The 17,202-nt window shown below is 44.6% G+C and overlaps 1 protein-coding gene across 2 annotated transcripts in view; it reads right to left on the bottom strand.

Moving 5' to 3' along the window:
* Nucleotides 1-17,202, bottom strand: part of LOC135386236 (uncharacterized) — a 220,632-nt gene that overhangs the window by 42,814 nt on the left and 160,616 nt on the right. For both annotated transcript variants that reach the window (XM_064616046.1, XM_064616047.1), the window contains exon 40: nt 2,133-2,253. In XM_064616046.1, the coding sequence (XP_064472116.1) occupies nt 2,133-2,253 (121 nt within the window). The remainder of the gene's footprint in view (nt 1-2,132; nt 2,254-17,202) is intronic.

Here is a 17,202-nt window from a genome sequence, read left to right as displayed (position 1 = left end):
GTAGCTGCTATTCGGGCCCCGAGAGTAGAAGAGGATGAGCTTCAGGGTTGAGGTTGCTCAGCGGTCTATGCGAAAGGAGGTGGCTGAATTTCTGGAAAGCCAAAAGCTGAAGTTATTCTAAATGACGAGAAATGGCCGATGCAGAACACAATTATGGACTACACAGGCAAGTAAGCCCCAAACACCTCTTTGACACACAGACGCCTAAGCCCGTTTTCCTCGAATCGTTTGAATTCGAAATTAGAAATTTCGGAAAGGCAACGTCGGATGGAGGATGCTACTAGAAAGCAGGTGACAGTACGAGAGCTTAACTTCAAGGAGATTTAGAGTGAATAGGAAATGTGCAGACACCGTATGGTTTTCTGGGAGTTTGTAATCTGAACGCTTCAGATACCTAATAGTTCTGCTGTACACCGAGCATTTTTTCAGCAATCGACCTTCAAGGGTTGCTACGAAAAGCAAGCTAGCGGTCTCCAGAAGCGCCCCAACCCTGATGTGACTTCTGCGCCGCACATTGAGAACGCAGACAACAAGTAGGTATCTGTGGGGAATATTACCCATGATCCAGGAAAGCTGCCAGCCCAACCCGTCCAGCCGGTGAAGGAACACAACAACAGCAACTACTTTATCAGCAGATGATGAATGGGGAGTTTCATCGCCGGGGGCGATAGTCTACCCCATTGCTCGTGGTGATGTAACAAACATTGTGGTTACTTCTCCCAACAACGCGAAGGTTCTCGGCCGACGGCTGTTAATGCCGTGACTGCACATCCTTAAAGTAGCACAGAAGTCATTTTTAACACCCAGTTTTCTTCCTATAAAACTGTTAAGTTTGCCAGTAAGATGCACATGCGAAGTAATTTACACCACACAGTCATAATTATCGCAGAAATTGAATTTAAAATACGCCGCAAAACGAGACCATGCGCAACGGTGGTGAAGAGCAGTACCAGCTTGTGATCTGCCTGGAACCTCGCGCTGACGCTATAAGGAGAACGCTCGCTGATTGGCCTAGAGAAATGTCTGCTACTCCGCTGTCGTCTGCTACTCGGCTGTTCGGGGTTCTGATAAAGCCTTTCTGCTTGCTCGGTAATGCTTCGGCCGCTCCTTCTATCCCCAATTCTCTGGGAGAACTGGCAAAACAGGTTTACGGCGGCAAAGGGACAATGCGCCGACCCCGACTGACCAGCAAACCAGAACGAGTCTCCCTATGCCGTCATCGGTGACGTGCCATCATACCTCCTTATCCTCGTTATAGCTGGAGTGGCAAGTTAAGGGTGAAGGCGCGGAGCTACGTTTATGTGAGTTTTTTTCTGGGAAACAAATTGCACACATCAAAACCTTTCGCGCTATTCGGTATAATGACACACACACTTTCATCAGATGTCCTAATTTGAAATTTTTTTGGATGGCCCTCTGTGCTCCTTTAAAAGCTTTTAGTGCCCCGCCTCTGTACATCGTCAAGAGCGTCCCCACACATCATAATATGTCGGCTGTCTTGCAGCGCCCCCAGATGCGTCAGACTAGATAGTGCGCTTCTCGCGAGTGCAACAAGCATTTCATTGCGCCGGTGCACAGTTTCTGTGTCCCGGAACCTGAGGACGTGTTCGTACTGAGGACGAAAACCATGGTGTCTGTAACTCTCTGGTGCCCTTTCTCGAATCGTATCTCCGTCATCGTTCTCATTCTATCTGTGTTCATGGTACTTATTCTAGAGTGTACTTTCTTACCTCTGGCGATCCTCAGGGATTTAACCTCGAACCTTGACTGTTCACTGTTGTGTTAATGATAACGTGTCAAGTGTTCAGCGTTCTAACTATGCCGGAGTATACGCTGAAGTATCTTGAAATCGTGAGAGTTCCATCTTCTCACTCTGATTGTGCATTGCTATAGGAGGACCTGTCAAATATCATGTCTTGGGTTCTCTCACAACCATCTGTGTCACATTAGGTATTTCAGATGTGCGTGTGTCTCGGAAACGTCAGGGGGATCGCCAGTTCTTCTGCTGAGTTATGCCCTTACATTTGGCCCAGATAAGCAAACGATTCCTTAAAATTTTAAACTGTTTACTCATTTTCTTATTCATCATAATGCCACGTGAAAGCGCCAAATGTACACAAAACAGAGCTTACCAGCACAAACGTTTGTTATTGCTAGACATGAGGCCCCGAGAAATGGTGCCGCGTTCCTGTTGATATTTCTTGAAGCACACATCTTCAGCATCGGCTATTGTTGTTGGATTGCACCCCGTACCTGAAAACGAACAATATAACATATTTGGTCCGCCTGTCATAACTTGAAGAGGGGCTACCCCCTGTTCCAAGCCTGACTTGTTCCACACATATGTATGTAATAATAAAATGTTATATATATATATATAAAGAGGGGAAAATCCATTACTTAATTTTTAAGTTTTAATAAACCCCTTTTTTGTTACTTCCCCTACTTTCGTCTTCTGTCTCCCATTTATTTCAACTATAATTACGTAGCCGTCCGATCCAACTCCAACTTTTCAAGATATATATATATATATATATATATATATATATATATATATATATATATATATATATATATAGGGGAGAAAAGACACCAGAGGCTGAAGTAGGGCGTAGGGGAAAGTTATTTATTAAGCTGGCGTTTAAACTAAGGGTCTGGGGAAGTCTACATTTCGGCGGAAGCTCCGCCTTCTTCGGGACAGAGAGGAAAATCTATGTACAAGGTCTTTTAAAAGGTTACAAAAGTGTCGTCACAGCCGGTACAATTCCACTGCGAGGCAGTCGTCAGTGAGTTCAGTATGTTCTGGAAGATTCCGGAAGGTTCCTGGGTCCTATATTTATATACATTTAGCCTGCGTACTGCTGATGAGGCCCAAGATGGCCGAAACAGCTGTCCAGTGCTGACATGGCGACGTTTGACTTACAAACACACACATATATATATATGTATATATGTCAGTGGTAAAACCGATGGCAGATAAAAGCGCGTATATTTCACTGCTCTTGTTAACTGCTTGCCAGTTATCCGCAGCGCCACCAAAACGTTAAGAGCGACAAAAATAACGCAATAAGGTCACGTTGCATGTAATTGTCGGCGTATTGCTGGCTGTTAGAATTAGACGAACGCTACTGGTTTTCGATGTGGTTTGTAAATGGCTGTGACACACTGCGACATCGGTCGCGTTGTCAGGGGTCGATGTCTTGACTGGTGGACACGATGAACGCACCGATGACATCGTGATACTCTCACCGAAACTTCTCAGTCGATGCATTCACGCACAATTGGCGTTCGCCGATCAGTCATAAAAGTGCCGGTAAGCAACAGGCTGATTGTATACATTTCGAGCATGTTTCGGAAATCTTATGCCATGCTTCCAGCACAACAACAGCTGTCGTAATCTCCTTATACGGAGAGAACGAAGCTCTGACTGAACCGGTGACACTCCGTCCTGCATCTTCACGGGTATCGACAGAGGACCGCCATCCCGCAGTACCGCCAGCCCCTCTCCAGCAACTCCCAAGCAGCACAATGTACTGAAAGACGAGTGTAATAAGGGTGGTGGGTATGTGTCTTATCAGCGCTCTTTAGCTTCACGAGTCTGTTCAAGGCCTTCCACCTACCCGTCCACCCCTATTGCACTCGTCTTTCAATACATTGTGCTGCTTGGGAGTTCAGTTTATTGGGCTCCGTTTTAACACTTATCGCCAGTTTACACGGTCATCGCCAGTGTGCAGCTTTCGAAGCAGATTTTTGTTTTGTGTATGTGGCAGACACAAAGTCTGACGAAGATATGGCATTGTCCTGGGAAAACATAGCTGAAATAAAAAGGGTCCTTTCCAGCAACGGTCGCGTAAAATCCCTCTTTGTATGTACTTTTTTAAATACATCTCATCGTTCGGCTGTTCGGGGTACCCGAAATCTACCATTAAGAATAAACTGCTTAAGAATAAAACGTTCAAGAATAAACCACTAAAAAAATACACGGTTAAAAATATATCTCCTAAAATAAAGCGTTTACTATCCCCGCTTAGAGATCACCGTTTAATAATCCACCATCAAAAATAAGCTGTTTCAAGATCCCCTAATTTGCGCGAAGTGGAGATCAGGTTATGTTAGGTTAGTTAGTTTCGGTTAGTTTGGGATAGTTTAGGCTAGTTTGGTGCTGTGAGGTTAGTTTAAGCCCCTTGCTTGCAGTTCACCTTGATTTGTGCCATACGACATGACTCTAGCAACTGTTGGGTGGATTTTGGGGGATCCTGAAACGGTTTATTCTTAACGATATATTCTTAACCGTGGATTCCTTAGCGTTTTTATTTAAACGGGGATATTTCGGCGATTTTTTTGGCGCGTTGATTTTTAACCGTATATTATGGGACATATATTTTTAACAGTGGGTACTTACGCGTTTATTTTTGAAATGTTATTTTTAATGATGCATACATGGAAGAAACAAAATTATTATGGAAGCAACTATGGAAATAAATTGTACAAGTATACTAGGGGCACACCTGCAACCAGCGAAAGTGAGCAATTTCAAACAAAATTCCGCCTGAGAGCGTATTCGCCGTGTTCAACATGATAGAGCGTTCGACCTGCGCGCCAAAATTTGCGCTTGACCTGCTGGCCTCGATGCGTACTTAAAATATAAAACGTTTCCACGAATATACAGGGTGTTTCACGAAAATATCCCGGCTGAATAATTCGTGAACAGGTGTCGCCATCGAAGAAATTGCTGTTTGATGAGGGTCCTTGGGACATCGGCCACTAACTGAATAGTGAGCGGCTCATTTGCATACACTCACTAATTAAATAAACATCGTAATTTCGAAGTTTCACTTCGCACGCATACGGAACCTCTGTTTTCCGCATCGGGATCTTCAGTGAAAAATATTGCAAGAGAGAGAAAAAAAAACGCGTTGACACTTAGTGATTTATTCGATGTAATTAATCAGTTTCGGTTTATTTCTTGCGCGGAGCAGTGCACCAATGCGCTCTTTGGATCAGCTGTCCGGATGTCAGTTTGGTGTTCATCCGTCTGGTTGACCCACCGGGGAGACGGAAGATTAGGAATAGCCTCAAGAGATATTTTAATGCGCCTCATCAAAGCGACTGGTAAACAGCGCTGGCGGTTCTGTCGTTCCGTAGGTGAGATAGCGTGCTCTTATCATGGATGATGACGAATGCGTAGCGAGCTGTGTGAACAAGTGGGCTACACTCTTAAAAAATAACTACACCACTTAGCATGCTCCTAGCCAACCACCATCCCGAATGACAACGTTCTCGTCCAATTTGTTGAAAACGGGAGGCGGAGCCTGTAGAGAAGGAGAAGGAACACCAAAGCGTCTCCTGCGGACTTGCGGCTGATCCTTATCTTCCGTCACCCCCGTGTGTCAACTAGGCGGATGAGTACGAAATTGACAGCCGGATAGGTCATCCAAAGAGCGCGTCGGTGTACTGCTCCGCGCAAGAAATATGTAAACCGAAACCAATTAATTTACTCGGAAAAGTCACGAGGTGTCGACGCGTTTGTTTTTTTTTTCTTGCAATATTTTTGCTGAATGTCCCAATGCGTAAAACAGAGGTTTCTTAAGCGTGCGAAGTAAAATTTAAAAGTTAAAATGAGCGTATGCAAAAACCGCTCACGACTCAGTTCCTAGCCGACGTCCCAAGTATCTTTACCAAAAGGACATTTCTTAGATACGCCACCTGTTCACGAATTATTCAACTGGGGGATTTTCGTGAAACACCTGTATTCTAAAACTAATTCAAGGTCGGATTTCTTTTTGCCTTTTTTTTTGTTGTAAAAACCCTTCGTTCACAGCTTATCATCATCTACGATGAAATTCTAAATATTAAAAAAAATCCTGCCTTGGACCTGCCTGCCTAACCTGACGTGAAATAGGCCTGGGGGAACACTCATCTGAATATTGTGGAGAACGAAATTCGACCGAAATTTCGAATCATTCGTAGCAGCAGGTGTTCATTTTTGACCGCTTGAAACTACGACCTTTTCAGACCGTATCCATTCCGCACAATTGAACTCTCAATAACGAATTCGAAAGAGAAGCATATGACCACGATAAAAATCGCGGCGCTTGAATATGCAAGAGTGAGAACATGTGAATGAAAATGTGTTAAAAGTTCTTCGAGTAATTGTAGTGTGACTAACGGGCAAGCAATGGGAGAGAGAGAGAGAGAGACAACCGTTGACCTTGCCAGCCATAGAATCTGATCACACAAGGGGGCCCAGGGGACGCGTTTTAGGGGCGCCCGGGGGAATGGAACAGCCCAATCAGGGGTAGCAGAGGGCGGCAGGCCAGGTGAAGCGTTTCCGACTGACAGTTGGGCAGGCGGGGCTAGCGAATGCTCCTGCGAGGTAGAAACGGGCCATGAGGTGTCGAAGAAGGCTTCCATCGAGGACAGTGTCGGTGCGGCCGGTGTAGAGAGGCTGGAGTGGTTTTCGCGCGGCGTCACAGCGGATGAAGAAGTGCGTACAGGAGGTCAGATCAGGGCGTTGGTGGCTGCTGGCGCAGCGTGGTGGGCGGGAGGGGCATGGCCTTAACGAACCCATGACGTGAGTAGAGTGGACTTCACCTTGTCATAAGGTAGCTCGGAGGGAGAGTTATAAGCGATAACGTCCTAAACTTCTTCAGCAGCAGTTGGAGATAGTGCCGATATGACGTGGTAGAATTTGGTCTGCTCGGAGGTAATGCCCGAAGGATGCAATTGAGCGTCGGATTGGATGAATCAGGTGGCCGGGTTCGTGTCCCAGAACGGCGGTAACTTGACCGTAACCGTCGAGATGGCTGCAGCAGAAGGTCGGTTAGAGGGAGTCGGGTTGTCACCCATAGACATGGTGTAAATGGAGCGTTCGGGTCACCCGAATGTGGCTAACGGGTAAACAATGAGAGACAACGACCAAACAACAGACAAACAACAAGCGTTGACCGTGACAGCAAAAGCAGACTAATCAGCGGCCTGCGCAACGCCAAGCGCTGTTGGCGCAGAGCCATTTATAGGGAGAGTTTGGCCATTCTGTGATTTTTTGCCGCCTCATGGGTGGAGCCTATTTTGACGTCAGAGTCGTCGTTGCGCCGCCCAAAAAAGCCTGAATCCAAGCAGAATCCGCTTATCAGCTGGTGCACGCCATATTGATGCTGTTCGTCAGCTTTGTTGTCGCAATGAATGCAATCTACAGGAATAACCGGCTTATGACCCACAGCCGCCTGTGATAAGGGGGGCTTTGTTGCCAAACTGAAAGAGTTCAAGGACGAAAGGCTTTCGAAGGACAATGTACGCACGTGTCTTCCCGCCTTGCATCGCAAACAACGATCAGCATCAATATGGCGTCGGCGACCGGTTGACAACGGGACAACAATAGAGCACGGCGAGGGAGGTGGCTTAGCCGTGACGTCGCATGACGCGCTTCAAGTTAGGCTCCTCCTAATGGCCAAACTCTCCCTATAAACGGCTCTGTGTTGGCGTTGCCGAGGGTGCCTCTGCAGTAGAAACGCTTGAATGTCTGCGCTTTGTTCTTCTTTCACAAAAGTGGGTGCAGAGGGACTCTTATCCAAACATTGATGCATCGTATTGGGCTCTGGAGTAATGTGAAAATCAACTGCGAGCTTTCATTTAAATAGAGGATAAAGTTTACTTCACAGTTTGGCAATTTCACAGGTACACCGCCCTTATCTTGGTACCATTTATTGTAACGTTTAGCAATGTGCAACCTTTATATAGAAGTAATTTCAAAATATCGTAGAGGTGTGTCTGTCTACTCGCTTTATAGGTAATAGGCTTTAGGAGCAATAGAAGTTACTTCGGAGTTCAATTGAAACCCCAGTCGTCGTAACTTATTAGTTCTTTACAGGAGTAACTTCTATACGAAATCCGTTCCTTCGTTTATTTCTCTTGTTTGTTTGCAAGTTAACCTGTATAAAAGGTACTGCTCAAAAAGTTCTCGTTCAAGCTGCACATTCAATCATTCAGCACGAGAGCTTCGGATCATTGCGTCTGCGTCTCTGCGTCTGCACCAACTGCGGATCGTGCACAGAATTGTGAAGAACGCACAAGGTTGAAGTGAGGAACTTTATCAGGGTATTTCTACCGTATGCTCACTACAAAGTTTGCATATTTACGGTTTGCTAAATGGTCTAGCAACACTAATCGCAGCACTGTCTGCCTATTGATCGCGGTTCAAGGGTTACACAAGGGTCTTACAGTGGGGGTCTTACGCCCCTTACTTGCTCAATCCTTTGTCACCCTAGTGTTTTACTTGTTCGTGTGCCTCTGATTAATCATAGTCGCGTCGCTGGCGTGTCATCGTCACGTATCAGATATAAATAGAAACCTTTTCGGCGTACTGGAGAGTTGCAACAACGTGAGAACTGTAAGGAGTAATTCTTCCTTGAGACTGACTGTCGTTCACCACAGCTACAGTGGTGGTATTGTGACGTTCTCGTGCTCTTGCCTCAGCTGTACTGCAAGGTTTGCCAATTAAACAATGCATATGTTCCAGTTGCCAGTATTTATTTATTTATTTCGTTTGTTGTTCACGTGAATCTGTGCATGTAGTGATCGCTTGCTTTTCGCCAGTGGATGCCTCCAGGTGAATTACGTTGGTACGTTGCGAGAGACAGTTGTCGTTCTGCACTGATGAGAGATTTTGAGCACCATTTGTCCTGTAGCGTCCGTGAAGAGGCAGGCGTCTTAGAGACAGCCATGCCTGGCGAAACTAACTTTTACGTCGGTGTAGCCGTTAGGAGACACTACTTTCTATTTACAGGTGATCTGTGTAACGTTTAAGGGTGCTGCCCATAGTATACAGGGTAACTTCTGAAATAGAGTACAATTTGTGAAATTTCACCCCGTTACTAGAAGGTAAAAATTTAGAGTATGTACTGAATTTTTCCCGTCCTAACTGTAAGGTAGGTAGGTAGGTAGGTAACTGTGGTCTTATTTTATTTTAGTTCTGGTGATTATAAGGTACTGTGAGATATTATGTTCACTGCAGCAATGGACAGGCATCATAACCATTTTTATTTTATCCTAGTAAACCTGGCCCCGCAACTACACTGTCCACTGATCCCCTAGACAGTCCTCCAGGTTCACCAGGAACTGGCGCCTCTGGTAGAGTAGTGTCACGCGCTGTAAAACTGCTATGTTGAATCAACAAGGGAATCAGCAGTATGTTTAGAAAATTGTTCAGCTTAACGTCTGTTGCCGTTTTATGTAATTTACCATACACTCCAGATGGCAATAAAATGGAAATTTTCTTTATAAATAATCTTTTTCAATAAAATTATCTTTCAAAAATAAAAGCCGTAAGTGGCCACTGTTAAAAATATATCCCCCAGAATATACTTTTAAAAATCAACACACAAAAATAATCGCCGAAATATCCACGTCTAAATAAAAACGCTAAAGAATCCACGGTTAAGAATATACCGTAAAAAATAAATCGTTTCAGAACCCCCCCCCCCCAAAAAAAAAAAAAAAAACTGGCCTAAACTTTCCCTGACTAACCGAGACCAAGGTAAACTAACCTAACATAACCTGATGTAACCTGGCGCAAATTGCAATCAATCAGCCTGCGTACTAGGTGGTGAGGGGATTCTGAAACAGTTTATTTTTAATGGTGGATTATTTATCGGTCAAGCGCGGGGATAGTAAGCGGTTTATTTTAGTAGATATATTTTTAACCGTGTATTTTTTAGCGGTATATTGTTAATTGTGGATTTCGGGAACCCCCCGCCATCTGGGCTATGCATTTCGATTCAAGCATATAAAATGGAACATTGCTCTTGTGCACTGCACATGTTTTCACGAAGATCACCTGCAAGGACCGCAACACGTTGCTCTAATATAGTTGTGATGCGCAAATGCAGTGGCTTAAGAGAGCAACCTGTCTAGTCAGAAATATGCCCGCATGCCTCACGTAGGTGCCCGAAGTATTGGTGCCAAAAGTATTGGTGGAGTACATGATCTTCGTGTGCTGTGGGCCAATAAAGATACACTGAATCTGCTTTCCATACAGGTGAGTGAAGTGTGGTGATTTGCGGCATAGCGTTTGTTTGAAGTAGCTTATGCTGGTTGAAGCGAATAGAGGACTCAGCACATAACACTGGCGACGTATAGGAGCCGCGGCGCATACATCACGTGGTGCATAACCTGGAGGCGTATACATGACGCAGCCCATGGCGGATGTAACCCCTGTGGCGGACGTATCCGGTCCTGAATTAAGCGGTATCAATTTAGAAAATAATGCTGCTTCTTTAGCCGCCACCGGGTTTAGAGTGGATAGCGGCGGGGAACAGAACATTTTCTTCAGTAATACGGCACTGCAGGAGTTCACAATCATGGTGCACTAAACGGGGCTTTTTTTATTTTTTACATTATTTTTGTAGTATAACTGCGGCTACAGAACAGAAGACATAGCATCCTGACACCTGGTGGACGGCTAATACGTCGATTAACATTAAAAAACGTTCTCACTACGAACCTTCCCGAATCACACTCTCCGAGTCTCTTCGTCAGCTGGACTCTCGCCCTTTCTCCCTACCGAAATTGCTTGGTCCCTGGCCCAATCCAGCCCAGCAACGCTCTGCGCTCAAAGCTCTTCTGACATTTCTGGACACCATCGGACTTCGATCGTTATTGTAAAGGGGCTCGTTATTTTATTCCCCCCATTCCACCAAGCACTGGGGTAGAGTATCGCCTGTTGCGATGAAACTCCCCACTCTCCAAGGCCGAAATAAAGTTGTTGTTGTTGTTGTTCCAGGCACAGTTTTTTGAACACAGTCACTTTAAAGTGCCACTCTGGACTCGGAAAACAGCGTTCATTTTCTTTGATCCATATTATGAAAAGAAGGTACCTCAAGTATTCTATATGCAAAATTTCAATCCTGTTTACGAACCCTGTGCATTTCCGCAAATTTCTCAAGATCTGCTGAACCTCCACAAGTTTCGATGACGCGACGAGCGAGTGACGTAATCATAAGCCCACAACTTGCAATAGTGTCATGTTCTGGAGGGCACTCGTCTCCTAGCAACGTCGCCGGTGTCCGTGGAGGATCACGTGGTGGAGACGTCATGTGAGTAAGTGTGAGAAAATGACGGATATGTTTTCGCCATCCTTTGTGATTTCTGGAAGGGGGGCCTTGCTCCCCCTTCCCCGGGAGATCACGAGCGGATTGAAGGGCGCGGGGGGCGACCGCCTTCCATACGGCCGTGTTCCCTGTGTTCTCCTGGATGATGCTCTGCCGCAAAGCACGAAATTTCCTTAAAGGTGTTGTGACAGTTGGTTTCCAGCCTTCCCAGATAAATATGAAAAACTATTCAATCATTCGACATGGTCCCACATTCAAGTTTTCAGGTCCATGACGTAAGCAGATACGGAGAAAAACGGCCCCGAAGAAGCGACATCGGTGACGTCATACAGGAGCAGCGAGGGAAGATGAGCGTCTCCCAGTTCAAATGGGGGAGAGGGTTCCGTGAGGTCACACCGTGGGTCGTCGTTTTGTGGCTGCGCCTATTTTCCGAACCAATCTAGCCAGTGAAAAATTTTTTTTCTCCACGGTGTTCTCATAATGAGTATGACGCATATGTATTATGCTTCAACAGATCAGAGAAAGTGTCGCAACACCTTTAAGACCGCCCCTCCCCCGCATAACAGACCCTTAAATAGAACCCCCCCCCCCCCCCCCCCCCCCCCCCCCCAAGCACGGACTAGGCGGCGCAGAGGCTGTGCCTTGGGTGAGGTCAGATGGTCCTCAGCCAAGATGGCGGATTGCCTCGAAGAATACAAGCGATAAAATTTGCGATTTTTGTATGTTTGGTACGTTATACGACGTTGATTTTTGCTTAATTTCATCCGTAATTTTCTCATCTTTCTAGTAAAGTCATCTGTTATTTGATGTCTACTTCAGTTTGTTTAAAAAGGCCATAAACACGGCTACGGAACTACATCCATCCACGAAATCCTTCTCCGTTGGTTCTCGCGTGGAGAGTAAACTGCACCAGCTCTCCTCAGTTTTTCCATCGTTATCGTCGTCGTCATTGTCACGATTTTGTGGGTACATTTCTGCGTACCCAGGTGTTCTCTGGTATTTCTCTTTCCTTCTCACTACAGTTGTAGTTATTAAAGCACTTGTTCAATAATATTTTGTTACGAGCAGGATCGAGAAAGCGCTATACTCTTATACGGCGCCGAAATAAATCGAATATTCCACGAAAGAACAGATGTTCTGAGGCTGGAACAACATAGAAGGGACAAATACATACAAAGCCTCAATTTGCCTAAGAAATTAACGATGAAAGATGACCTAACCTTTTCAGTGACTCATCTTTCATCGAATATTCCAGTTTTTCAAAATGGTTTTAAAATATGTCTTCCAGGGGATACACGTTTATACCATGCGGGGCAAATGTTCCTTCATACATACTGTCTCTCGAAGGAGGTATAGTGTTTATACCTCAAAAGGCATGGGTCCTGGGAAAAACAGCTTATGCACGAATTTTTTTATGCACCACTGTTATGCGATGAGCGCTTTATTCGCTTCAACCGGTATGCACTACTTCAGCTATATGCTACGTTTGCAATCACCACACTTCGCACACCTGCTTGGAAAGCATCTTTGTTGGCACACAACACACAAAGATCACGTACAGCACCAATACTTCTGGTATCTATCAGGCCTGCGGGTATATATTTCTGGATTTTCACAACAGAACTATATTAGAGCGATGAGAGTGCGGTTCTTGCAGGTGATCTCGTTGAAAACATGTCCAATGCAGGAGCACGTTGTTCGTTTTGTTACGAAACGAAATGCATTGCCCAGATGGCAAATTAGATATAACAGCAACAGACAATTACGTGCCTCAACATGATGTTCCCTCGCTCATATAACGTAGGAGTTTTAGAGCAAGTAACAATACTGTACCACAGGGGCACCAATGTCTGATAAACTTGATGACTTGATGGCTTCTTCATTTCAGCTTGAGGGACCAAAGTCACAATGATAAAAGGATGCAGTGAATATGATGTGTCTCAGTACGTTACAATCATGAGAACTAAAATAAGAATGCAACAACTCTGTTACACACCTGGGACGGCAAGACGTTAAGTAGGCGTCCGTGAAGTCGGCAGAGTAGAAAGGCAAAACAACAACAACAACAGCAACAACTTTATTACGGGATGATGGCGGGACGGAGTTTCGTCGCCAGGGGGCGATACTCAACCCAATTGCTGGTGGTGAGGCGGGGAATGAAACAATAAGCCCTTACACAATAAGGATCGAAGTCCTGTGGTGTACAGAAAGGTAAGACAAAACTGCTTGTCCTGCATTACAATGAAGGTTCGCAGGTTGATCCACATTAATCGCGATCACAATCATGTATGTTCTTCACAGGAGTCTTTGAAAAATAAATAAGTGCAGACATTAAAAACATTCCTACAATTAACCGAATAATTTGCAACACACATTCAGGTGTTCACACTCTTCTACGTTCAAGAGTAGTGTTTTTACCGTGTTTATGTGGCTCTCGGTATAATTGATTATTGACAATTAAATAGTGCGGCATAGACAGTTTTACTTCTTGCGGTCAAAAATAAACTAACACCAGCTGCGCCGAATAATTCGAAATTCCCCTACCCGAAATATTCAGATCAAAGTGCTCCCTCAGTGTAGTTAGAGGACGGGGTGTCACCAACAGAAAAAATGAAAGAAACTACACCAACATTAAGGAATATTAACCAAGAAACGCAATCATGGAAAGCTGAATTGCAGGTATGGACATGCAGATTCTTCGTCAGAGGCAGCTACGAGAGCCGGTTGTGCGTGGTCAGTATTTCAGTATTTCGTAAACGTGCTCGAAAAGGTATACAATGCGCAGCCTGTTGCTTACCGGCATTTTCATGACTGATCCACGGATGCAAACCGTGCACGGGTTTCCCGACTGGACAACCTTTGCGAGAGTTCTACGACGTCAACGGTGAGTACATACTGCCCATCAATCTACACATCGGCCTCCTACAACGCCAGCGATGTCACAATGTGTCACGGCCAAGGAGACAAACCAACGAACGGCATTGAAAAAAAAAAAAAAGAAGCTAAGCGGCGTCCGCCTAACCAACCACCACCAAGACTAGAGTAGAATAAATTTTATTTCCATAACAAAGTTATACAGCGCCGAAATAATATTCAAAAATAAAGGAAATAGAATAATTAACGTAGGGCTATATTGCTGCTGAGCGCTATAAAGACGAGGACTTAAAACGGAACACAACACATGCGCTAACTTCCAACAGTTTAATGAAACTTGCCGGTTCTTTCTACTTTTACACGTGTCGAGGTACGTCAGCTCCCTATCAGATAAAGCAATGGAAGGAACAGGCCTGACCCAAATCCTTAATTGTATGGGCCTCTATAATCTCTCTAGGTGTTCTGTCTGGATTCCTTCCGACGAATACACACTGGGTTACCACAGGTTCGCACCCACACACCCTGAAGTGTCTTTATAGAGCTCAGCAGGAATATGGTATCATACCAACAAGCTCAGATTTCGTCACTCTTAACGTAGGGCTCTAGATAAAGGGGGGGAGGGGAGGGAGGGCTATGTTTACGGCGAAGTAAAAGAAAAAAAAGAGAAGGGAAAGGTTAGCCACAGTGCAGGCTTGCTATTCCCAAAAGGCTATCAAGCAAACAAAGGGATAAAGGGATCAAACGCTATTCGCGTGTAATTGATCCGACTGAATGTGGGAGAGGAATCTAACATACGGCATAAAACAGAATGGCAGGTAACCAACGCAACTCTTTACAGATCACTGGCCAAAATACAACAAAACAAGACCGAAACGATAAACAATATAACGTACGTACTGGTCATGGCTGATCACATATACCCAGTATCACAAGGAGCTATGGACGCAAAGTGATTTTTAATGTGCCTTTTAAAACTATATATCGATCTACTCTCTTGTATATGAAGTGGTAACGCATCCCATATTTTTGCTGCTGTATACAGAAATGAATAATAACCATATATAGTTTGTCCTAATTTTGGGAAGGCTTCATGAGTACGACCCATGACTCCTGAGTGGAATAACACTCTTCCTTTCCTTTAGATTAACAAAATGGTATGGAACACACATCATTTCTTAGTTTGTAGACGATAGAACACAACCTGCGCATTAGCAACACTTGACTGTAATTCAGCAATTGAAAGGCAAACGTGACACTTTCCTGCCTTGGCGCTGATAATATAAAGCGTGCAGCGCTTGCTTTTGCGCAAGAGGGTGGGCTTATTTGCTGAGTCGTAGGTCAGGAAATAGCATTCAATCCCATACGTAATATGGCTTTGAATGAAGGACATATAAACCGTTCTGAGAATCGACAACGGGAAAATAAATATCAGTTTAGTTGAACATGAGGCAACTGATGTTCTGAGGCTGGAACAACATAGAAGGGACAAATACATACAAAGTCTCAAAGAGCCTAAGAAATTAACGAAGATGATGTGGGTTCGACTCCTACAGCTGGCTAACCTCTTCAGTGACGCGAACATCTTTCAGCTAACATCTTTCCTAAATTTTGTCATTACGCAGATACCTGAATAGACCTTTTTGCAAACATGCCATGTGTGTTCATGCCACGATAAGTGTAAGAATTATACCCAAAAAGTCGACAGATGAGCATTTACTAACAGTGTCGGGGCCGAGTACTAAATTGGCAGTGAATCCTCCAGTTGACATTTGAGGTGATTTAAACGCAACATAGGACGACTTTGACTAGCTGGTCTTAGAATCTGCGTCATTTGCCTCAGCCTACAGATCCTCGATCTTGAGCTTTGAAGGAATATAGAGGTATCGTCAGCATATAAAATTGTTGGTACGTTTAGGTAGGAAATCGGCTCATTGATATAAACCAAAAACAAAAAAAGGCCCGAGAATTGACCCTTGCGGGACACCAGCTGGAACGTTCCCTAGCGACGAAGGGGCTTCCTCAAGTTGGACGAGTTGCCGTCGTTTACTTAAGTAACTATACGTACTAATTTAAGCGCTACGCCGCCGATTCTATATCGGTCTAATTTTGCGCACATTAACGAATGGTTAATTTGTCGAACGCCTAACGAAGGCCAATAAACATAGCGATAGTTCGTAGCCTAGATTCCTTTAATCAGTTCACAAACCGAATGGGCTGCTATTTCAGTGGAGTTGCTTTTCCTGAAGCCAAACTGACTTTCCGATAGCGAGAAGTGTTTTTGAAAGAAACCTTTTAAACGCGTGAGCGTCAAACGTTCGAGCACCTTGCTGATTGATGGCGGGATCGCGATTGGTCTGTAATGCCCTGGGGCTAAACGACTACCCAAGCAGCACAATGTACTGAAAGTGGACGGTATGTGTCTTATCAATGTTCTTTAGTTTCACGAGTCTGTTCAAGGCCTTACACCTACCCGTCCATCCCTATTGTACTTGACTTTCAGTACATTTTGCTGCTTGGGTACCTTTCTTGAAGATAGGACATATCTTATCTATACAAAGACGCCGACCGTTGCACGCCGTGATGCAACTTGCAGCAACAACACAGCTGCAAACTTGGGAACATTAGGAAGCGCCACGCTTCTATCAGCCACACCATTTCGCGCCGCTTCCAACCGTTTCTTGTTTTCTTTGTCTTGTTGTTGCGTTCGTTTTCCTGTTTCGGTGGTGTGGCGGATAAAGCTGGCAGACAATCAACAACAGCTGCAAAATATGCGCCTTCTATCCGTCCTTTATCTGACACCGATCTCACAGTGTAGTAGCGGGAAAATTGAGGAAAAATAACTGCGGTCAGTATTTCGAATTACTGTGCAGTCACATCGGCTTTACAGAATATGGTATGTGTGTTTTTTCATGGTCAGAGTAGTACACTTGGATACATCGTCTGGGTATCCGGAACGCTGTCTTTTCTCTCTCTCTCTCTCTCTCTCTCGTGTTTTTTTAAGGGATTTTGAGTGGAAAAATAGTCCATCATTCTGGATGTTAGAAGTTGTTCGCTCATGACTTGTATTTAAGTACTAAATGAGAAAATTGTTCGGTAAGTTGATGAATCTTACGCAAAGGGTGAAGCTGATGTTGCTCTGAATTCGGCACAAAGTACTTATCTGTCGTGAGTGTCACTTTGTTCAATATGTAGGTATGTAATGCCTTAGCCTGGTAACCCA

The sequence above is a fragment of the Ornithodoros turicata genome, chromosome 2, assembly GCF_037126465.1.
Source record: "Ornithodoros turicata isolate Travis chromosome 2, ASM3712646v1, whole genome shotgun sequence".
NCBI classification, from domain to species: Eukaryota; Metazoa; Arthropoda; class Arachnida; order Ixodida; family Argasidae; genus Ornithodoros; species Ornithodoros turicata.
The sequence above is the reverse complement of the archived record's forward strand: the minus strand, read 5'-3'. Positions and strand labels throughout refer to the sequence as shown.